The 23,536-nt window shown below is 39.3% G+C and overlaps 2 protein-coding genes across 6 annotated transcripts in view; both read left to right on the plus strand.

The window, feature by feature from the left end:
- Positions 1 to 55: 55 nt before the first annotated feature.
- klhl26 (kelch-like family member 26) lies at positions 56 to 10,734 on the plus strand. 3 transcript variants are annotated; one of them, XM_064331480.1, is made up of 3 exons: positions 56 to 536; positions 2,624 to 2,806; positions 4,484 to 10,734. In XM_064331480.1, the coding sequence occupies exons 1-3, from the start codon at positions 487 to 489 to the stop codon at positions 6,063 to 6,065; spliced, it is 1,815 nt and encodes a 604-aa protein (XP_064187550.1). In that variant the 5' UTR covers positions 56 to 486; the 3' UTR covers positions 6,066 to 10,734. The 3 variants fall into 3 exon arrangements, with proteins under 3 accessions (XP_064187550.1, XP_064187553.1, XP_064187551.1); XM_064331483.1 differs by having other exon boundaries at positions 2,665 to 2,806; XM_064331481.1 differs by having other exon boundaries at positions 2,694 to 2,806.
- Positions 10,735 to 12,767: 2,033 nt separating this feature from the next.
- LOC135252872 (CREB-regulated transcription coactivator 1-like) overlaps positions 12,768 to 23,536 on the plus strand; it is a 42,493-nt gene continuing 31,724 nt past the window's right edge. Inside the window, exons 1-4 of one of the 3 annotated variants that reach the window (XM_064331486.1) lie at positions 12,768 to 12,963; positions 20,966 to 21,082; positions 21,780 to 21,917; positions 23,328 to 23,389. In XM_064331486.1, the coding sequence (XP_064187556.1) occupies positions 12,838 to 12,963; positions 20,966 to 21,082; positions 21,780 to 21,917; positions 23,328 to 23,389 (443 nt within the window). In that variant the 5' untranslated portion in view covers positions 12,768 to 12,837. The remainder of the gene's footprint in view (positions 12,964 to 20,965; positions 21,083 to 21,779; positions 21,918 to 23,327; positions 23,390 to 23,536) is intronic. The other 2 variants (XM_064331487.1, XM_064331488.1) reach the window with 2 other exon arrangements.

Genomic DNA, 23,536 nt, shown 5'->3' on the forward strand with positions numbered 1-23,536 from the left:
GAGGACATGGAGAGTCCAAACAGTGGTCTTATTAAATATAATACAGGAGCAAGAAGGCCTGTTCTATTTAAAACTGGGGGGAATTGAAAATTCTAATGGAGAGTGATAAAACATTCTGAATGCTTGCTATTATAATTGGCGTTTAAAACGGCTATTATTATTATTATTACTCTTCTACAGGCTTATGTTGTTGCTATTTTCAAAGAAGGCTGATTCCGTCATTAGCCTACTTTACAATCCGTTTGAACCAGCGTATCAGACGTATTTTGTGCTGCACCGCAGCAACATTTATAGGCTGACATCAATTTGTCCCGCTGCTTCACTCAACCATTCTTATAATCTAAACTTGCCATTGACAGGAAACCTCTTAAGCAAAGCCTTGCCTCCATGGAAATACCCAATATTTGTAGTAAAAGGTCGACAGTTAAATCCTTGAGATGATCCATTCACATTGTCTATCAGCTGCATTCTTCACTGACTGCGAAGATGGCGGAGTCCGGTGGTGGGGGGTTGGACTCGGACCGTCCACAGAACAGGTGAGGATAGAACATTTGGAAGAAAACAAAGAATTCCAACAAGGGGATTTAAAAATAGTAATTATACTACCAATTAAACATTGAGTTTGAATATATGTCTAACTCTATGCGCTGTATGCAAGATATGGTAAGCTAGGGGGAAAGAAACTGGAAGTTTCGTTCTGCTTACAGGGATGGCATAACGGGTGAGTTAAGCAGGAAATGACGGGGACACATGGCCTTATTGCATAATATGAAAAAAAACACTATTGACTGGGCCTTCTGTGAAACAAATTGTATTTTAATTTGGATATGCACAACAACTACTAGTGTGAGATATTGCGTTTTATTCAAAATGGTTGTTTGGAACGCGGTAAGCCAATTATTGCCACGTATTGTCATGGAGCTAACAGGATGCAGTCTGCTAGCTAGCAACAAGCTAGCACATATGGTAGTGCATCACGTTGGAATAGCGGTAATAGTGAAATATTTACCAAGTGCATCGTTGTCTCAGGGACTCGTATATGATGCCGTAGCTTATTTATTGTATAGACTAACAATTTCCGCACCATGCATATTCAGTCATGAATTTAAAATAACATAATTTTGAATCTGGCATTGCTATGGGCTAGCCTGTAAGAAATTGTGGCCACGCCATTGTAACTTGGAAAACTTTCTAACAAACGTAAAACACTTACCCACCTTCACCTGTGCACGAACTTGTTCAAACGACGGCTTTAAATGCTAATGATATACTTGATAATAAAATCATAATGGAAAGCCAGCCATGCATTTTCAATAATTTCCATCCTGCCTCTGCTCTAGCCTGTATTAGCCTATACCTTGCGGTCAGAGATTCAGGTGTTACAACGTGGGAAGTACATTAACATTGCAGCCACAATGTCTGTGTGACTCGTAATACAGTTGTTCCATACACCCACCTCTATACATCAGGCAGTATAGAAAGCAATTCATTCATTTGAATGAATAATAACATGCCTTTGTAGTTGTGGGACAATTGACAAGGTCACAGATCGGGTTTTGCCATTGCTTCAATAGACCATTGTGGTCCTTCAAACAAAAAAAGGTTCCAGGAATTGGCTCAATACTGTAATATATGAACTACAAATGTATTCTTTGAACAAGGTCTTGATTCAAGGTGACCCTAGCAACACAATAAAGTCTTGTAATGTATAACTATGAGATGGCAAACTAAATGTATTTGGCAAACTGCCTTTTAACTTAAAAGTGTGGATGATTAAACGCTGATTAGGTAGATATGCAAACCAAATACTTGAAATAGACTCTGCTGCAGTCCTACAAACATCTCAAGGTTGCCTACAGTTTTTATTGGCTAAACTTGATAATCAGTCTTTCTTTGTATATGAAATGGTTTACAGTGATACTAGTGGATATCAAAATTAGGTTTCTTTTAGACATGCCTTTCTTTTTCTGCAGAAACATCAGCCAGGTAGATTGTCAATGTACATAAAACCTGATAGCACACATTTTGTTATGCTCTAGAACAATTTTCATCCTATAGGCTTACAGTCAAACAAATGTCAAAACGACTTGATGGAAAAGCCTAAATGTTTCATCTGACAATTAAAAGTAGCCTAATACACAGGAAGCCTCGCATAATGCACTGTCTTAATCCTCACAATAATATTTATAGCCCTTTGAGAATGTTTAATCTCTGAAGTTTTGTGCCTTTACATTGTATATCATTGTCACTATAGTCAGTTAAGGATTGTTCTATACTGAGAAGACTGTACTGCAGAAACACAGATAAATTGTAGACCCTGTAAATGGTAGATCCCACATCTTCGGGAAAGGTTGCACACACTGAATACAAAGAGGGTATCTTTTGCCATGAAACAGATGAATAATTAAAGGGGACGGAGAGTAGGGAGGAGGGTGTTGATGGATCTGCTGGGAAATGGAGAGAGAACAGAGCGGAGCGAGAATATGGTAGATGGAGACAATTGATCTGAAAAGGAGAGGCTGCAAGGATATTGTGCAGAGGAGAAGCCGAGAGCAGTGTGGAAACACGGCAGTGCCGATGATCTGATGCTCTGAGGTGGTGGGGGGGGGGGCTTCTCTTGCAGCATGGCTAACAAGAATAGCACCCTACGCTGCACGTTTTCAGCCCCCAGCCACAGCGCCACTCTTCTGCAGGGGCTGTCCGTCCTGCGGGCCCAGGGCCAGCTGCTTGACGTGGTCCTGGCCATCAACGAAGAGCGCTTTCAGGTCCACAAGGCCGTGCTGGCCTCCTGCAGTGACTACTTCAGGTGAGGTGGGAAGTCGGGGAGAGGAGTGAGGACCATGGGGCAATACGGGCGAAGGAAGAGATTTGGGAAAGGAGGAGTAGCGCTTGGGGGAAGGATGGGGGCGTGACAGGCCAATAGATAAGAGAGTGAAAGTGATACCACAGAGCACCAGATTTTTGGGTGAGGCTTAAGTCATGCAGGAATGAGGTGTCACTGTTTGTGGCATATGTATAATGCTTACATTCCTGTGAAGTGTATGTTCAAAATGTTGTCTATACAGTCTATACTGATTACCTATGTTTCACTTTCTAAGCATTACTTTAAATGGTTAACCTTGAACCACTGTTAAAGCAGTTGCTTAAGGAGCTAACAGGAAGGCTTTCACACATTATTGTGCAATAAGTGGTACATTTAATTTTGCTGCCACTTCGGTTGACTAATTTATCTTGTATTAGCTGACCCTCACAGCAGCTCTTCTTGAACTTATTCAGCTGAACTTCATGAGGTTTTTTTTATTTTTTCCATTCAGTTTAGTACCAACTTACAGGCTCTATATGCTGCATTACATTGACAAAATTTATGTTAATTTATGAAGGAAAACCTTTTATATTTAACATGCCTGGCAGCAGCTGCAAATTCCCATATTTGTTTTGAGAAGGGTAATACTTATGTAACCTGGAATATTTTGCTTGAGAAATCAGTCAATGATGCCATCCTTTGGCCCTCCAGTTGTTATGGGCTGGCAGCAATGCTGGCTTTGAACATATACAAACATACAATTCTATACAATATACAATTCGATCAGGTCCTTATGACCTAGTGGGAAAAATGCGCATGTAAACCTTACACATAAATCTACATTTTGTGAAGTTAAATAGAATAAAATATTTAATGTTAATTAGCAGCTGCACAGTAATACACATTTATTTATTTTTTGACAGGAGCTTACAGAACTTGGCCTTTTGCTCACCTTCCTTTACTGCTTCATTGACCACTCATTCTAATGTATGTGCATTTGGGATACATGCATTGTTATAGCTTGCTGTATAAGCTAACATTCCTGTAATGTATATGGGCTGAATAATGGAGTGTACCACATAATTTTACCTTTTTTGATAGATGTAGCTGAGTACGTTTTGTTTTTTAGGTCAGAACTACTCTTAAGCTACTGACTATCTAGTTGTTTCTGAATGATGAGTAGGATTCAATTAATTTTGTCACAGTCAGAGATTTGTAACATCACCAGATTTCTTAGCTATTATCAAGTGATTCTGGACAACTTTAATTGTGTTCGTAATATTAAGAAATGTGGAAATTTGTTCTTTTTGAGAAAAAAGTTGACCAGTACTGGGGGGTATATGGTGTATGTCAAATGTATGGATCTTGACATGTTTTCATTATTGTTAGCAATGTTTAATATTATCAACATGATATAAAGTTAATAATGCTGTCCTCAGTGGCTGTCCAATAATACATTTGATATGCAGAAAGATCTTACCGTGTTGTGTGGTAGTTTGTTCATTTGTGGGGATGAGCATTCAAAAATTACCCCTACCTGTGCAAGTAGGTATATGCACCTCTTTGGGTCATTTAATATAGTATTTAAATGCTATATTAAGAATGCTGTGTTTGTGAATGGTGTAATCCTGTTCTTGGAGTAACGGGCCGTGCTTACTTGCTCCTGATCTTGCCTTGCAGAGCCATGTTCACAGGGGGTATGCGAGAAGCCAGCCAGGACACCATTGAGCTCAAGGGCTTGTCAGCCCGTGGGCTGAAGCACATTATTGACTTTGCCTATAGCGCTGAGGTGACTCTGGACCTGGACTGCATCCAGGATGTGCTGGGGGCTGCCGTCTTTCTGCAGATGGTCCCCGTGGTGGAGCTCTGCGAGGAGTTCCTCAAGTCGGCTATGAGCGTGGAGACCTGTCTGAACATCGGCCAGATGGCCACCACCTTCAACCTGTCCTCCCTCAAGGAGTCGGTGGACGCCTTCACCTTCCGCCATTTCCTGCAGATAGCGGAGGAAGACGACTTCCTGCACATCCCCGTGGAGCGACTCGTCTTCTTCCTGCAGAGCAACAAGCTGAAGAACTGCAGCGAGATCGACCTGTTTCATGCAGCCATCCGCTGGCTGCAGCACGAGGAGGCCCGGCGGGCGGGGGCTAACGAGGTGCTGTGCCACGTGCGCTTCCCGCTCATGCGCTCCTCCGAGCTGGTGGACAGCGTGCAGACGGTGGACATCATGGTCGAAGATGTGCTGTGCAGGCAGTTCCTGCTGGAGGCTTTCAACTTCCAGATCCTCCCGTTCCGTCAGCACGAGATGCAGTCTCCGCGGACCGCCATCCGATCGGACGTAGTGTCGCTCATCACCTTCGGCGGAACGCCCTACACTGACAACGACCGCACTGTCAGCAGCAAGGTGTACTACCTCCCCGACGCCGCGGCACGCCAGTTCAAGGAGCTGACGGAGATGGAGATGGGCTGCAGCCACGCCTGCGTCTCGGTGCTGGACAACTTTGTGTACGTGGTGGGCGGCCAGCACCTGCAGTACCGCAGCGGTGAAGGCGCGGTAGACATCTGCTTCCGCTACGACCCGCACTTGAGCCAGTGGCTGCGCATCCAGCCCATGCAGGAGAGCCGCATCCAGTTCCAGCTCAATGTGCTGCAGGGGCAGCTGTACGCCACCGGGGGGCGCAATCGCTCCGGCAGCCTGTCGTCCGTAGAGCGTTACTGCCCCAGGAAAAATGAGTGGAGTTACGTGGACTCGCTCAAGCGCAGGATCTGGGGACACGCCGGCACCACCTGCGGAGACAAGCTGTACATTTCCGGGGGCTACGGAGTCTCAGTGGAGGATAAGAAAACCCTGCACTGCTATGACCCCGCTGCTGACCAGTGGGAGTTCAAGTCCCCCATGAATGAGCCCAGAGTGCTGCACGCCATGATCAGTGCCTGTGGCCGAATTTACGCCCTCGGAGGTCGCATGGACCACGTGGATCGCTGCTTTGACGTTTTGGCGGTGGAATATTACATTCCAGAGGCAGACCAGTGGACGACTGTCAGCCCCATGCGAGCAGGGCAATCCGAGGCTGGATGCTGCCTGTTGGATAAAAAGATCTACATTGTCGGGGGTTATAACTGGCACCTCAACAATGTCACCAGTATTGTGCAGGTGTACAATACAGAAACTGACGAATGGGAGCGAGATCTGCATTTCCCAGAGTCCTTTGCAGGAATTGCATGTACACCAATCATACTTCCACAAACCACAACCCAACGGTAACTCCTCACTGAAAAATGATAAGGACCAATGAGCTGCTCGTGGCATTATTGAAATTAGACTTGAACTACCATTTCATATGATTGTACTGTAGAAAATGCCCTGAAACAATATGAACATGGAGCAATGTTGTTATTGAAATAATTATGCATTCTGAGTACGGTAATACCTTAAATCAATATTTTCTCTGAGCATTTTTGCATTGCAATGGCAATTGCATACCTGTAATAACTAATTACTGGGCCATGAGACCAATGTTTTATTATTTTCAATTTCTATTTACTTTTAACATTCTTTCTTATTGATGGGATCCAGCTGGGAATAATTTTGTGCTGAATTTGGTGCAATATCTTTGTGGCAAAGACCTGTTGTTTTTGAAGCACAAAGGTAAGTCAGAAATAGCTGAAAATGTGTTTCATAAACATTTGATTCATTTAAATGTTCTAAAATGTGTGTCTTGAGTGGCCTTTCCTCAAAGAAATGACATATTAAGAGCTAAAAGTGCCTGCCCTCATTCACAGAAATTTTCAGTATTTGAAAGGAGTTCATTGCTCCTAAGATTTAAAGAGTAAAGAGTTGCTTTATTAAAGTATTATGAGACCCCAAATGCAGTCATTTGACAGTAAGCAGAGTTCTACTTGGAGAATGTTGTAAGTGTGTTGCAGAGTGACATTTCTTGGGAAATAATGTGAATCCAAGATTACGCTCTTTGGTCTCAGATTCAATTCAGTTTTGTTGCACATACAGTAGAACCTCAGTTTCGAATCTCAGAAGTACAGACTGACCGGTCAACAATGTGAGTATGAAACCAGTATTGGCTTGCACAGTTAAGCCTTATCATGCTTCTCATTATCACATATACAAAAAATGAATTTAATTTCCAATTATTTAAAAAGCTACTGTAAAAACCTTGATAAATAGATATGTCTTAGCACTATTGCTAAAGAATATGGTGTGAAAAATACACCTGTGCATGATATAAACTAAAGAAAAGTGAGAACAAAACCAGTTTGCAAAAGAGTTGGTAGGTCAATGAAAAGGAGCTGTATAGTTTTGAAAGTTAAAATTGAAAATAATGAATCGATATTCTAATTAGGTTCCAATTACCCAATTATTTGTCAGTAACTTATAGCTAAAAATGTATATATTTTAAATTGTTTAAGAAATAAGGCCATAATGGAAGTGTTGTTCCAGCTGGAGCAACACTTCCATTATGGCATGGTGCTGCCCATACTAGGGCAGCTGACTCTCAAACCAAATACAAATCCCCCAGCTCTTTCTGTTTGGTTTCCCCCCCATCTGTGTCAAGTGAAAAATTAGGTGGGTGGACTGTCCCCTCTTCTTAAAAAAGAAAAAAAACTGATATGGTTCCAATTAGTAAAGAATTTTAATTTTTTAAATAGGTATATATTCACATCATGTTGCAAGCATTTCAGAGTTTAGAACTACCCCCATTTCCACATTTTCAATATGTTTTTCCTCTATACCTGAATTATTCATTTGAACAAATCTGACACTCAAGATTGAGATTCTAAGTTGATTTTGAGATATACAGTCTGCGTCTAAAGCTTGAAAATGGCAGTGGTGGTTTATTGTCATGTTCACAGTTTTATTAGTTACATCTGAGATCAAAGTGTGTGAATAGGTTTGTTTGAAATGGAGTTACCCAGTGTTCAATCCAAACATGTAGGAATGCATATTGTTTTCAAAGTTGAGGAAGTGTTGTTTAATGGATACATTTTTTCTGCCAGTATAGTCTTAGTGTCTTGGCCTCCTGTGTCTGTTCGTTTCATATGTACAGTAGCTGAGCTTTTTCCTGTGAAAAATGTGTGATTGTGTTGAATAGCTGGGAATGGTTAGTTAAAATGTGGTAAATGAAGACTGATTTTTGCACTTTGAAAAGGGCAGAGCACCACACTTTCAAATGTTTTTCTGCTGTCGCCCTTTGCAGCAATGTTGGTAAAATGGCTAGTCTGAATGACTTTTGAAATCAAGGCATACTCATATAACTGCACTAGATACAATTAAAATGAAAGCTGAAGCACACCAAACTCCTGATAATTATGGAAGTGTGCCATTTTCATCCAGTAGAGTTTTTCTGTTAATAGAGTAATTTTAAAATGGAACATATGGTCCAAAAGAACATGTAAATATAGTGTGGATTTTGTGGTGTGATATGTTTTTTTTCAATATGATACTGGCCCCTTCTGCAAAGATAGGATTAGAACAGAGGTGGCTAACCCAGGTCTTGGAGAGCCACAAAGTCTGCTGGTTTTTGTTGGTAATCAGTGCTTAATCAATCAATTAAAGCAGTCGATTACACAGTTAACTCACCTTGTGTGGTTTCTTGGGTCTAAAGTGGTTGTTGCATTCAAGATGAGAACAAAAACCGACAGACCCTCTAGCTCCCAAGCTTAATTTGCAAACATAACATGGACCATATTTGGTTAAACGTTACACTTATTTTCTTTGTTTATATTATATCTGTGTAACAATTGATGTGTTCTAGTTTTTGGTTGTCTTGTCTCTAATGCTAAAGCACATTTTTATGGTTTACCATAAAATCAAATGCATTATAAATGTCTTCTCACTCTTTAACTTGATGAATGTATACTTTTTGCATATGATCTCATCTCTTGCTAAAACAATTTTATATTGATTGAAAGCACTTCTCCAGTGGTTCAGTCATGGAGTATACCCTTTTCTGTGAATGAGATCTGTGATTCAGCATAAGAAATGAGTTGCTAATTGGCCCTATATTTAGGGTGAGTGTAGCACTTATAAATCATTAAATATTATCTGTGCTCTGTTACAGTGTTACATTTAACTTTGGTTAATTAGGATGTTCTACATATGAAGGTGTTCTCAAAGGCAGTATAGGCTCATTTTAAATGATTGGGTCTGATTCCCAGTGTAGGAAGGCTGTGTAACATGTATAATTTGCATGTACAGATCTGGAATTTAAGATAATTGTCCTCCTTGTCTTTCTATAATAATTTAGAAATAAGTCTAATGGATCTATTTTGGCATGATTTGCTGCTATTATAAGAATGTACTGTGACAGTCTTATCAGGGTTCTCCGTATACTGGCATAGCACTGATCTTTAAAGACCAATTCATATGCTACAGGGTCCTGGATATACATGTTGTTGTTCATGCAAAGAGTCATATGCGTTGTGATACTATGTTTTGGCTCTATGGAAAGTATAATATGAAGCACAGCTAATGCATTCACTTTCAGCAGCCAACATCACAACAAATTAGTCTTCTTGTATTACTGGGCATCTTATGCATTATGTTTTGTTTACAAGTGTACACACATGCATCATATATATATACTCACAGATAATCAAAAGAAATGCACTGTTTGTGCATATGTCCTTTTAGAAAGGTAGAGTTCACGTTTTGGGTATTGAATTTATTGAATTTGAATCTTTGCATTCAATTATGACACACTGATGTGCTTCTTCTAAAAACATACTTGCAGAACAGTGACATTTCCTTGGTGAGCATATTCATGAAAATCTGTTTTAACCTAATGTGTATTATTAACATAAGTATATATATTTTCATGACACTAATGGCATTTACTTCCCAAAATAAGGATTATTGTCCTTAACCACCAGTTGTGTTTGTTGTTTGTTGCTATGTGATTTTGTGGAATGACCAGCAGGCAAATGAACAATTTTATTGTCAGAAATATTGCTCTAGTGCATACCTGAGAAAGGGTGCTAACAGTATCACAAACTCTGAAGAAGCAGCATGAACTTGAGTTATAGTGTGAACAACTTGGTGAATATTTGGTTGAAAATATCTTAATGATTGGATGAGTTACTATTGAATATCGCCTTCCTGATTTGATACAAGATTATTGTATTTGGTTGGCTACATAGATCAAAGCTCTCCTAGTCGAGGCTATATGCATTACAAAAACAAGTATTTTTTCAGTTACGTCATGACAAGAAATAGTCAATATTACAAATGTGAAAATTACAAATATGTAAATTACAGGGATTTTTCTGAGTTGAGATGTTGTTTAGTAAGTTTTCATGGCACTCTGTACCTTGCCCCCTGTACTGTCACCTTGGTTACTCTTGTGTTATTTAACCCTCTCATATTGGCTTTCCCATGCAGGAATATCCAGTACCCTTGGAGTGATAGCTTTAAAATGTGTGGTTTGAATGTAGGAGTGCTCATAACTCCAATTATGCAAGGGTTTAAATCAAAACTTTTAACTGCTTATAAATCAATGGCTTTGTGTAGTCTGTCAGGTTTTGTCTCTGTGTTGTAATATTGGCCCTTAGTTTTGTATGCTTTCCAGCTGCGCAGTTTGGTGTGATATTTGTGTGATTACAAGTCTGGTTTGGCATGTTTCTTTATACCTACCTATATTGTTTCTTTAAGCATTCTTGAAATGCATTGTTTTATACATTTTTAACCAAATGACCTTTACTCTTACGGAAGCCTCAACACTGTCACAGTGTTGAAATAACTGAATGTACTTTACCTGTCAGCACTTTTATGGTCTCTAACCAAACATCTTGTCTCTTATATCGATAGGATACATTGACTTTCAGCGAGCCATCAAAACTAAAAAATGTATGTGCTTATAACAATGTGGTTTTCAATAAAAGTGATTACATTAAAAAAAAAAATTAAACTGGTAACATTATTTTGTTTGTGTGGATTAGATTTTGAAAGAAAGATGCAACTGTCCTTACTTTTAGTTCAAACGTGTCTTCTTATTAACACCCTAATAAAAGCATGTGGTGTGCTAAAAAAAAAAGTGTGCAGAGTCTGTGTATAATGTTTTCTGATATTCCCATGGCATACTCTTACGTTGAATTGTTTTATTTCTGATGCCAATGCACTGGTACCGGATTTACATACGCTAATTCAAAGTTAAACTTCCATGGACTTTGTAAGAGTCATAAATAAGATTTGTCATTTAATGTGCTATTGCATTGCTATTAAGATTAATAAAGTAACCAATTCCATTATGGTGGAAATTTGTAAACGCATTAGAATATCTTGTTTTTATTTAAATACTCATATTTGATGATCCATTAGTTTAGACCACTGTCCCGCCATTGTCATCTTAACAGTTTGTTGAAGGAAGTCCATTTAGCGACGCAGTTTTTTTGTTAATGTGTATCTAACTTTTTACTTTTAAGAATGCTTTTCGAATGAAGTTGCGTGCTCTCAAGACATGTTTTTTATCGCGCCAAGCTTACCTGTTTTACATGAACAATTCAAGTGGCTGCAATTCATGAAAAAAATCTCCGTTACCAGACTTCCATTATGCAACATCACTACTGCCACATTTAAGATTACAGTAGAGGGACTCCCAAGGTATTGCAATGGGGGCTGTAACGTGTAGGCTATGTATGTGCTTTATTTAGAACGACTTCTCCAACCAAGGTTTTCATTCTTAAGAGGGCAATAATGTTAAAATAATGTTTACTTTACATTTCTACTGCAGGCTAAGAAAATTTAAGGTATAATAACCGTGCTTTCATGTGTGATAGAAAGCATTTATCCAAAAGTGTAATGGGGGCATGAAATCACAAAGGGAGGTTGGAAGGAAAATCCGGTGGATAATTTCGTGAGAGGAAACGTTTTACCTTATTAGGAAATGTAGGATAATTTAGCTTTTATATTAGCGAAAGCATCCAAATTGCTACCTCAAAATCGAATGATGTATCTAATCTTAGGTCAAACATACTGGGTCACAAAAAGTTCTGAAATAAAATCCTGATTGGGCAATAAAAGCTATCAATGAAAAACAGCTGATGAAATAACGACTATAGCATTGTAATATAACGAATATGGTGCAACTCTAAGGTTCATTATGCGTTTGGATCTGAGATGTTACGCAACCGCCTGCCTGGCAGCGCTAGCAGAATCAGTAGGCTACTTAAAACCTGGACAATGAGGCGATTTCCTCATCAAACACACGAGAGAAGCTTCTGATTTTATTCTTTTCCATAGCCATCACATATCAGCAGGATTTCAAGGTGTTCAAGTCATTGCCTAATATTGTAGCAACCTCTAAAGCAAGCCCCACGTGCCCCCTCCCCTCTCCTATATTCCATTGCCTGTTGGTTTCCTTGGTTACTTTAGAACCAAGTTTCACTACCAGTACAAAGGGACGGTGAATACCAAGGGATATTGAAGCTACTCATCTTGCTCATCCATATATACACATATTATGCGGATTTGTATTTATTATTTTTATATATACTATTATATTCTATAATCGGTTAACATGAAAAAATAAGTTGAAGATGTTTTCCTGATTGCCTGTTTCCTTTGGAAGTCCACATCACGCAAATGTTGACAAATTATAAATAGCCCCCTTCCACTTGTCCGAATCCCCCACCTCTGTTTGTCTGTTATTCCTGCTCCTGCTCAATTCAATTTTTAAAATCGTGCCTGTGTTCAGATATAGACTAGCTTAACTGCTACACTGTCTACACTGAAATGCATAAGCAAGGTATTTCTCTGGAAAAAAGGACCATTTAAATTATTACTCTATTTAGCCACAAGCAGTCGCCTATTTCGATAATGATGGCACTGTCGTGCATAATACACTTCACTGCAGAAAACAACATGCTTTTCGTGTTTGTCGATTCCTTCAGTTCAACACAACACATCTTTGTGGGATGCAGGGATTCAGATGCAAACCATCCTCTATGCGTGATGACGCCGCCCAAGCGAAACGACGTGAGGACGCTACGTCCAGTTGAGGGAAAGAGTCGGAGAAGAGCGAAAAATGGCGACCTCAAACAATCCGCGAAAATTTAGCGAGAAAATCGCTTTACATAACCAGAAGCAAGCCGAGGAAACAGCGGCGTTCGAAGAAGTGATGAAAGACCTCAGTATTACTAGAGCAGCACGGGTAAGCCTCCCATTCCTTAGCTTGCTTGCTAACTATGTAGCTAGGCGGTAATAATATGCAGCGTGCGCGGCACGGCAGGCATACCGTTTGCCACATTGATCAGAGGTAAACAATAACAAACACCCTCAATCCAGTCAATCAATGATGGATGCAATTTATGTCAGGACAGTCCGTTTAGGCGGCGGCGATGCACCAATATTGTTTTGAAATGCGCAATTCTAAAGTTTTATTATTTTTTTTGTAATCGATCGAATTGGTAAAGCAGCAATGCTGAGGAAGGCAGCTCGAGTGTGCGTGTGCTTCTGACAGTCCGCGGCTGAACCGCAGCTAACTGTCAACACAGGCTGGTTCGCTGTGATAGCCAAATTAGCTATATCCTTCCAGTTTTCATGGTTAGCATCTGTCACATTTAGGTCATGTTTGTAATTGCTGGTTTTAAATTGCAATATGTGCCGCACATGCAACGTTTGTAACGTTGGCTAGCTAATGTTAGCTGCTGTCTAGCGTGTGTACATTTCAGCTGAGGAAGAAAATAGTTTTATTTTGTAACATCTCAGATCCATGGAACGTTTTAAATATGCATCGATTCAGCTGTCTATATTTGATTTATCTAGACTATCAATAAACCCTGTATATGCATATAGCTAGATGTCTGCAAATCCGAAACTCAGTGGTTTGCGCTTGTCACAGAAAGTGAATTGATTTTTTTCTTCTCCTTAGAAATTCTGTTTTTCAACGCTTCTTTGCAGAATTATTTAAATCTATGTAGTGACCGATTGATTTAATTAAACGATTACACTAGGTTGCTGGTGCTGCTTTCCTTTTTGACGTGAGATTCATGTAAATTGCGTAAACTAATATTGCTTGGGAGCTACAGTAACTGATAGCACGGTCTAATTCTCATTTGGGTATTTTATGGAAAAAAGATATTGTGTTCGGAAATGCGGGTATAATTTGACAAATTACTGCTATCCTCTGCAGGCTTATTCGAGAATTAGGTTAACGTGATGAGATGCGTGTCTATTATCATTCTAAACGTACCGGTCAGTGTCTTTCTATGTATGTGATATTTGATTAATTGCAGCAGTCTTTTACCCTTTTTATTCCGCAACTCCCGCTGCTAATTGAACAAGTTAATGCGAGTGGTTTGCTAACGTAAGCTGTGAGTTCACTATTGTGGGCTATTGTAACTATCATCAAATTCATTTATAGCTAGCTAACAAAAATATATTCTGAGGAAGTTTACGCCACTGCTAGCTACAGATTTTACTCTGATTAACTATATTTTTAGGAATGTTTAAGAGAACCACCTGTCTAGCATTTTGTAAACATTTTCCCGTGACATAGGCCTATAGTAACTATTGTTTTACGATTTTTTTTTTCGTGTAAATACCTCTAAGTGCTCAGTTTATTTAAAAAAATATTTTAGCCCCCTTTTTTCATAATTATTTAATTGCATTTATTTTTATTGACAGCAAATTAGTTTGCAGCCTAACACTGGTATTCATTTAGTTTAATTCTAAAATTATAGCTGATCGTGCCATATATGGTGGATGATTGAATATGCTGAACAATTCAATGAAATCACATCTGAGCTGCAAATTACTCTATAAAATGCTACTGCTGAGATGTTGTTTAAGAATTAATAGATGTGTGTGGAAATGTGCTGTTATGGAAGTACATTTGGGGAGAAATAGGCTGTGGTGAAGTAGGTGTGTAGCAGAACTGAATGTGTTCCAAAACTTAGAAGAACCTAAGAATATGACTGATATTTAATAAAATAAATTCCACAAACTATTTATTTTCCATTTGGATTTGCCTATAGAAAATAACAAACATTCTCACCCTAACAACTGGGAAAGCTGTGGCGGTCAAGTTATGGAGGGGTTTGTTGCAGTTTTTATTTTAGTGTTCAACACAGCTACGTGATCTCTTTCCTTCCTTCATAAATTTTTTTTTTTTTTTTGGAATCTGTGGATTGGTGTTTGCTCACTGTCTTGTGCCTTACGGAGTTATATGAGTTTTTTTTCGCAAGCTCTGCATGAAGTTGTTGGTGACTGTTGTTGTTGTTGTAACGGATCAGTTTCTCTTTGCTGTTTGTTCATGATCTCGTTTGAGTTGCACTTTATATATCCTGACATCACTATCGGATATTTTAAATGTAAGCCTATAGGAATTTGTCACTGCCCAGTAGCATGTTTTATTGAGGATCCTCTATCAGTGATAAATGGATGGTCACCTGATACAGTGGTGCACCTCTACTGAAGATAGGCCCTACTTACAATTTTTAAACGTGTCTTAGTAGTATATCTTAAAAAATGTCAAAAACAAGATACTTTGCCAATAGAGTAAGAAGTAATGGATAGCAATGCTTAATACATGTGCGCTGGTTTAAAAAAGATGAAATGTAATTCAAATGTAATTAAAAAAAAATTATTTGGACGTAATTTTATTGTGCTCTAGCCTAGTGAAAAAATAAGAAGTGGAAGAAATTTGACTTTCTAGCACTAGAGCACTTCACACTGTCCAAATAAACGACTGTTCTTCTAATCACTGTTTAAGCTACATTTTTTGTCTGGACAATAGGACTGCCTCCGGTCATCAGAGTATGAGTTACAGTTTCCGCATTTTTATCATATTACGTTTTGGAAGTACATGTATCTTCAGAAATATTTTTTACACTGTAATTTCAGTATTGTGTAGGCTATATGGTTTAATAGTCTGTGGACTCTAACTTTTAATATTTTGCCTTTTGAAGCATCAGCAGATATAGGTACAAGCTCGGGGTGTTAAATGTTTGCCATGTAGGCTTAATGTCAAAATAACTGAGAATTTTGAAAAAACGTTGAGATCTGATCTGTTATTTCACTGACTCATGATGCGGATTACATTTTTTTGTATTTCATTCCATACAACCCAAACTGAGACTTTTAAATGTACCTAGGGAGTTTTATGCTATTTATTATTATTTTTTAATTTTCCCGTTTGATTTCTTCCCTGAGAAAACATCAGCCAAATTGAGAAAGGGACCTTGATTTGAAAAATTATCTTGAACTCAGGTTAACCACTCCCATATCTTATGCCTATTTTGCGTTTAAATGAAACGTACTTTCAAGAATAAATAAAAATACTAAATTGTTGGGATGTATTTAAAATATATGGGGTTTTTCAGAAGACGAGAGTGCTAAACTGATTCTCACACAGTTTCCTTGTCAGACTCAAGCAGCCCCAACAAGGAAAAGTATCCATCTTAAAGCAGCGATAATTTGTACAACAAACTTCCAGTAACTAGGCCTATTTTGTTTTGCTTGTGTCTTCAGTTGATAAAACCAAGCTCCTACTCATGTAAACAAAGCAAGTTACAGTGAGCTAGCTCCCAGTGTTTCTGAATCATATACAGTGTAACTTAAGAGATACAAACCTCAGTTATTGGCTGACTGGTGTACCAGAACTCAGAAGTAGCATTAGCAATGACAGTTTTCCAAGCTCCTTACATAGATACATACATAGATTTTTTTGTTATTACCACTGATGCAAAAAAAGTGAGTAACTAACAGAAATGAGTCATAAGTTCCTCTCATGAAAGACCCCTTTAAATACACTCCTTAACAAACTGTGCTGGGTCCATTTTCAAGGAGTGTAAGTTTTCAAAAGAGCGGCATAATGAAACGAGACAGCGGTACCTTCTCACATACCATAAAGCACTTGTTGTTAGGTGCGTCATTGCATTTATTCATGAACGGTGCTAGAAACTGTTTACAACTGTTGAGGTGAGTAGTTAGAGCTTGGTTTCTTGCTGATGACGCAGTCTTATGATACAACAAAAACTATCCTTACATACACACTACATGGCCACACATATGTGGACACCTGCACATCACACCCGTGTGTGCTTGTTGAACATCTCATTCCAAAACCATGGGCATTAATAAGGAGTTGGTCCCGCTTTGCTGCTGTAACAGCCTCCACTCTTCTGGGAAGGCTTTCCACTAGATTTTGGAACATGGCTGTGGGGATTCGCTTCCTTTCTGCCATGAGAGCATTAGTAAGGTTGGTCACTGATGCTGGGCTTGTAGCCAGGGTTCCAATTCATCCGAAAGGTGGAAAGGAAAAGATCTTCCCCAAACTGTTGCACAAAGTTGGAAGTGCATAATTCTCTAGAATGTCATTGTATGCTGTAGCATTAAGATTTCCCTTCAGTGGAACTCCGGGGCCTAGCCCAAACCATGAAAAACGACCCAAACCTTTTTTCCTCCTCCACAAAATTTTGCAGTTGGCACTGTGCATTTGTACAGGTAGCATTCTCCTGGCATTTGCCTAGCCCAGATTCATCCGTCAGACTGCCGGATAGTGAAGCGTGATTCATCACTCCAGTTAACACGTTTCCACTGCTCTTGAGTCCTAACAGTGTGCTTTACACCACTCCGGTAAATGCTTGGTGTTGTGCATGGAGATCTTAGGCTTGTGTACGGCTGCTCAGCCGTAAAATAAAGATTGACAGGCCGTGCGCAATTTAGTGCCGAGGCCGGCAACAAAGGAGATCCAATTTCATTATACGACGGCTTGGCTGAATACTCGATTCTGATTGGTCCAACGTGGGCATTATTTCTCAGTAAAGGGACACCTTGGCCTTTTAACAGTTCTAAAATCAATATGCTACAAAATCCAGCGTTCTAAAACAGCAACTTTCGCTTTTGAATTGTTGTTACATCCCCTTCCGTTTTCAATGTCCAATTTCACTATTGATGGCAACGTTGAATCACATTTGTGGTTACTGTTGCTAGCTTTACAAATCGGAATCGTCCCTTATTTGGACAGTAGAATAGGCGTTACACATTTAACTCATGGCTACAGACGCATTTTCATCCGTATGTTTGTGAACGATTGCGTTTATAGTAACCGCTGTTTTGAATACAAGCTAGCTAGCCGGGAAAACAAGCATGCGGTGAGACCATTCTGACCAAAAACCAAGAATTTTAATGTCAGCAAGGTGATAAGTGACGACGAACCTATGATAAAGCTAGCTGGTATTCAAAACCCGTTTCAGAGGGTCTGAGAAAGACGTTTTGTTTACACTGCACGACCACACCATGTAAAAGCAAGACAGTGCTAGGGAGATTAATTTGATTGACTTATGGTTTCATGCAGTTTTATTAAATAATGTAATGACAAAAATGACCAAAATCGGTGCTAATTGTATGGTATAAAATGGGAAGGAACTATTTTTTCTTGATAGCATCATTATTTTCATAGAATTAACGACCAGAGGTTTTTGCTTAACAACTGTCCAAATAGAACTACCAACCGGAGCTTTGCTTAACAACGGTAAAGCCGCTAAACTTTCACTCATGGGCTCTCATCATGTTCCACTAGGGAGCGGCTGAGTCACGTGCGACGCCTAGTGGTAAAAGTAGGTATTACCGGTCCAGTATTTGGTTTATTATCAAACCGGTTTGAAAATTTTTACATCGGCCCAACCCTAGTAGCCGAACCCACTAATTATAAGGGGTGTCCACATCCTTTTGGCCACGTAGTGTTGCTTTGATTTCACAGTTCTCCCCACCCTTATTTCACATTTCTTGGTCAATAGCTTTCTGTTTTTATTAGTTTTTGTGAGATTTTATTTGCTAGCAGTTATCACCTATAGACAGGATATTATTATGCAAAAAATGTTCTAATCCTGCTGACAGCTTGTTTGCTCAGGCTCCTGGTTATTTATTTATGCACCTATTTATAGCTGCAAAAAGTTATCCTGTTTTATAAAAAGTAAGGTCAGAGTAATGCAAGTTCAATACATTAAAACTGGTATGGGCTAATGTGACCCCACTTTTAAAGTTATTAACGTTTTAAGGTTCTACTATATTTTTACTTGCATGTCTAGATTTACTTCTTTTAAATGCATTTTATGCATTTATTTTTTTCTTCAAGGGTACAGCTTATTGTGTCAACTTATTACTGTGCCAGATATTTTAATTTGTCTATTTTTGTTTTTTTGAACAAGCAAAATACAGTCATGTTTTCTGAGTGATAGGACATTGTACCTGCCACTGATAATGATCATCCAGGGTATCATGCAAGTACTTGGGTTTTACACCATTTAAACAATTTTAAATAATTTGTTCAAATAGCTTTGATTTTAAGTACTGGTGATGCCTGAATTTCTTATTAGGCCTTATTATGTTCACATGACCTGGCATTCTGCTCTGCGAGAAGGGGCAGGTTTTTTGTTGGCGGAAGTATTTCCTCAGTTGTGTAGAGAGGGACTGGTCTCATCATTTTGCATTATTATGCTCTAAAAGGCCTAAAGCAGCTCAGATCATTCACACATCGTGGCACAGATGACAAAATGGGGGTGGAGCCTATGGAAAATTAATGCCACTTGGATTATTACAAAGATCTATCTGTGCATACAGGGGTCCTTACTGACTAGTTGCAGTAACGTTACTGGTTGTGCTGATTTAAGCAATATGCTGATTAAGTGTTTGCACACAGGATACCGTGTTAATAAGTAACTGAAGTTAAGACAGTTAAGACACATAGCATGGCATTGCATTGCAGGAAGCATATAAACCTCTTACATGATGGGGTGATCAGTGCCAATGTCAGAAACTAGTCAAGTACTGACATGTCTTGAGTAGTGTGTATTAGTTTTATGTGTATTTAAGGTTTACATAACTGAACCCTGATGTTTAATGTAGGCAATATAAACATTTTCGGGAAACATAAGTTTTATTATACATTTTGATAATCATATAAACATCTCAAACCTCCCTCATGTCTGTATTGTGACTTTTTAGAAAATTAATTGAATTTATTGAAAACTTCACTTCAGCAATATCACAGCAGCGATGTTGGAATGTTAGACTACAGTATCGCTAATTTTTGCCAGGTCCTTTGTCAAAAATATTCACAAAAAGTGTGGTCTGTTCCCAACTTTTTTTAGAAATATATGAACAGGAATGAATAAGTTATTGTAAAGTGTGAATTTTTCTGTCTCGATGAAAAAACATGCTGTGAACATTAAAAAAAACTTGCTCCTCAAGATGACTTTGCTTTTGCTTTTGTGGGTTGAACAGCTGTCTTTATTTACATAAGATGCAAAACTTGAATCAGTGACTGCTTCGCAGATTTTCAAAATGAAACTAACAGTCCTGTTATTCAATCTCTAATGGAAACCTGGTGGTCATTTGACAGTTTTACGGGAATGACTTATTCATTAGTCCCTTTATTTGTCGGTGGCCAGAGCCAATTTCCTTCTTCGGTAACAGACCAGAAGGAAGACGTTATTGCTGCAACAGCATAACAGCTTTGAGACAGATGCAAAGCCTTCAAGATCAGCTGTGACAAGCATAAGACAACATTCCTTGCTGTGAATCAGTGGTGTTAAACTTGTCTGGATGCTTTTAGGCTAATGCAGCAGTATTGTCCTCCAGCTGCAGTATTGACCCACATGGTGGATCTTAAAAAAAGAAAAGCATAAAAGAACTGAACTGCCCATTTGCAGACGGCTGTTAGACAGCCTTTGGACAGACGGATGGTGCCAGGCCTGATGAACAAATGACATGGCTCTCTGCCCCCAGCTGGCTTGCTCTATGGCACACCCCTATTTACCCAGCTCTGACATTGTTCAACAGAAAGAGGAAATAAGGCTCATGGCAGACTCGTTTTTATAAATTTTTTATGAAGTGGTGTTTGGGTGAGGGTTCCAGTGTTATTCAGGAAATCCCCCTTGTCATTATTTTTAGTCATTAATTATGCAGGTCAGCACATCCAGGATGCTTCCTTTTTTGGCTTTTTTTGTTGTTTTGTTATGGTTTATGGGGACACTAACTAATCACTTTTGTCTGGCCTTTTTTTGCCTTTGTTTTTTATTTTTATTTTTTACTAGCGTTCATCTGAGCTCTGCCGTTTGCCTCGGATGATTATTTTATGTTCTGCAGAATCCTCATGGTTGCTTATTTGCCTGTTCATTCATTTATCTATTTGCTTTTACTTTGCACAGTTGCAGTTACAGAAGACCCAGTATTTGCAACTAGGGCAGAATCGTGGACAGTTCTATGGAGGTTCACTGCCTAATGTCAATCAGATTGGAAATAGCACCATTGATCTGCCTTTTCAGGTGAGCTCTCGATTGTATTATTAGCTGATTTTTTGTGTGTGTTTGCATAGTTAAAACCTTGGCTTTCCCTTGATGTGCCTTTGTTATAAATATCTAAAATCATAGCAAAGGCTACTTACATAGCCAGTGGACATTACCAGTATATACCCAATTGTTCTTTGAAGGTGGGATGTGACATTAATTAACATAAACAGTAATTAGTGTCCTTTGTAGAGTTGGGTGGTTTCCTGTGCACAGGGAACTAGAGCAGCTCCTGATTTAAATGTAATTGCAGAGTGTCGGACAAGCATTTCCAGCTTAAGACTGCCGGGTCCATGACAGGCAGCTCGTTGTACACAGCTGTGAATTTGCACAGGCAGCACACAGATGTGACCTCAGTCACCGTTCTTGGCCTTGACACATTGTGTTTGTAAATTGAGCTAGTGTAGAGTCTTTCATCTGAACATGCTCCTTCTTTATTTTCAAAAACACACTCATTAAATTACGGCCCAGAAAAAGCCTTCTGCGCATGCAGATTTTTAAAAAATTCTAAATTTTTCTTTTTCATTCAGCCAAACATACCTTTCCATATTTTTATTTTTATGTCATAATTGCAGTGCTTTTTAAAAATCTTTTTTTATGCTTAATTAGTTTGCAGTGACATACTATTCAGTTTTACAGTCACCTGCTGTGATTTTTTTGGTATTGGTCTTGACAGACTCCTTTTCAGACTTCCGGGCTGGACACGAGTCGAACTACCCGCCACCACGGCCTGGTCGACCGTGTGTACCGCGACCGGAACCGCATCACCTCCCCTCACCGCCGACCCCTCTCTGTGGACAAACACGGTCGCCAAATATCCTTTTCTTCTTGTATAAGGACACAAACGGTGAAGCTATCACTGGTCAGCACTGGTGCGGTCTGGATTTGATCAGCGACCTTGGGGCTCATCCACACCAGAACGGTGCCTTAACTGGATGAGCCACCCAGCAGCCCAAGACTGTTGTTTTTTTCACCAACTCCCCAACAGCAAGTGGCTGAAGTTATGTCACATATCCTGTGCAGGGCAAGACTGCTAATCAAGGCAATGAAAGTCCATTATGATTGAGCGTCTTCTCCTCTGAACAGGCGATGGGCTGTTTATCTGCTGGTGTGCCATTTCAGAATCGCTATCCAAGGATATCGAGTAAAAGCAGAGTGGGTGAGATGGGATGGGGCAGGAGCTTTAATGTCTCTGGAGTTGTTTGGACTTCTGGCCTCTTGACCTCACAGATTACTGGCAGCAGAGGACATGTTTGATATTGGTGTCAAATCTTTATTTGCCTCTTGCAATGCAGGCCTCTGTGATTGTTGATATTACCTCGCTAATCTTTTCAGAGGAGGCTGTCGGTCTAAGCACTTGTGATGTGCTGTCCTTAAAGAGCACAAAGCTTCAGGGGCCAAGGGAAGAGTTTGATCAAATGCTTTAATATCCAGGGACTGGATGACTCACCGACTGGAGATTGCAAGTTTGCTAACTAGCTGGCTGTTTCTTTCCAATAAAAAGTCCTGTCCTTGAAGAGCTCAACCCAGTCCTGCCTTTTCATTTGTACGTGTACATTATAAAACCATCTTCCTATCAATGTTGGACAGATAAGTACAATACGTTGTTGCACTGAAAGGCATTCCTTGGGGACCGGTAGCAGTTTAAAGTAGGTGGAGTGTAGGGCCACAGATGTTTACATTAAATCAGTGGAGCTGTTCAATGCCTTTTATGTGTTGAATGATCTTTTGCTCTTATATGGTGAGTGCAAATGGCACTATATTGTGTTTGTTTGCCATCACAGAATTTGGACAGACTTCAATTTAATTGAACAAGCTAAAGTAAATTTAGTTGATCAAAATGTGTAGTTGTAGTTTTTTTAATGTTTCACTGAAGTAGCAATCGACCCATGAACCTGTGTAATGCTTGCTTAAATTTATCATGATAAATTTGGGACAAATATCACCTAATTCTACCTTGGTTGATTTGATTACTGGTATACAATACCAGCGTACAGTTGTACATAATGAGTTTCCTGTAGTGTTATCATATTTAATGTCTGCCATTTGAGCATATTTTTTTATGTTTCAGTCATTTTTAAAATTCTGTTTGAATTGGACAGCATTGTCCAGTCATTGCCCTCTTTTCTTTCACATATTCCACGCACCGCATTATTGAAGTTGGCTCCGCCTGTCATACTGCAGTCTGCAGCCCCGCTTTTTTGCCCTTAACTTCCAGTTTCACATTGACAGCTGTCCCTATGGTGCAGTGTACCTGTCACCCCCACCTGACACAAGCTGGAGAAGGTAAGACAATCGTGCTTTCTGATGAGTTTTTTATTTTTTTACATTTTTTATACTGTGTCCTAAAACTGTTCTTCCACCACAGTCATAACTGAGGGATGATTGGTCACATGTATAGTGCTAAGTTAATAACAGAGCCTTTTGATTCAA

This window comes from Anguilla rostrata, chromosome 4 (genome assembly GCF_018555375.3).
Source record: "Anguilla rostrata isolate EN2019 chromosome 4, ASM1855537v3, whole genome shotgun sequence".
NCBI lineage: Eukaryota > Metazoa > Chordata > Actinopteri > Anguilliformes > Anguillidae > Anguilla > Anguilla rostrata.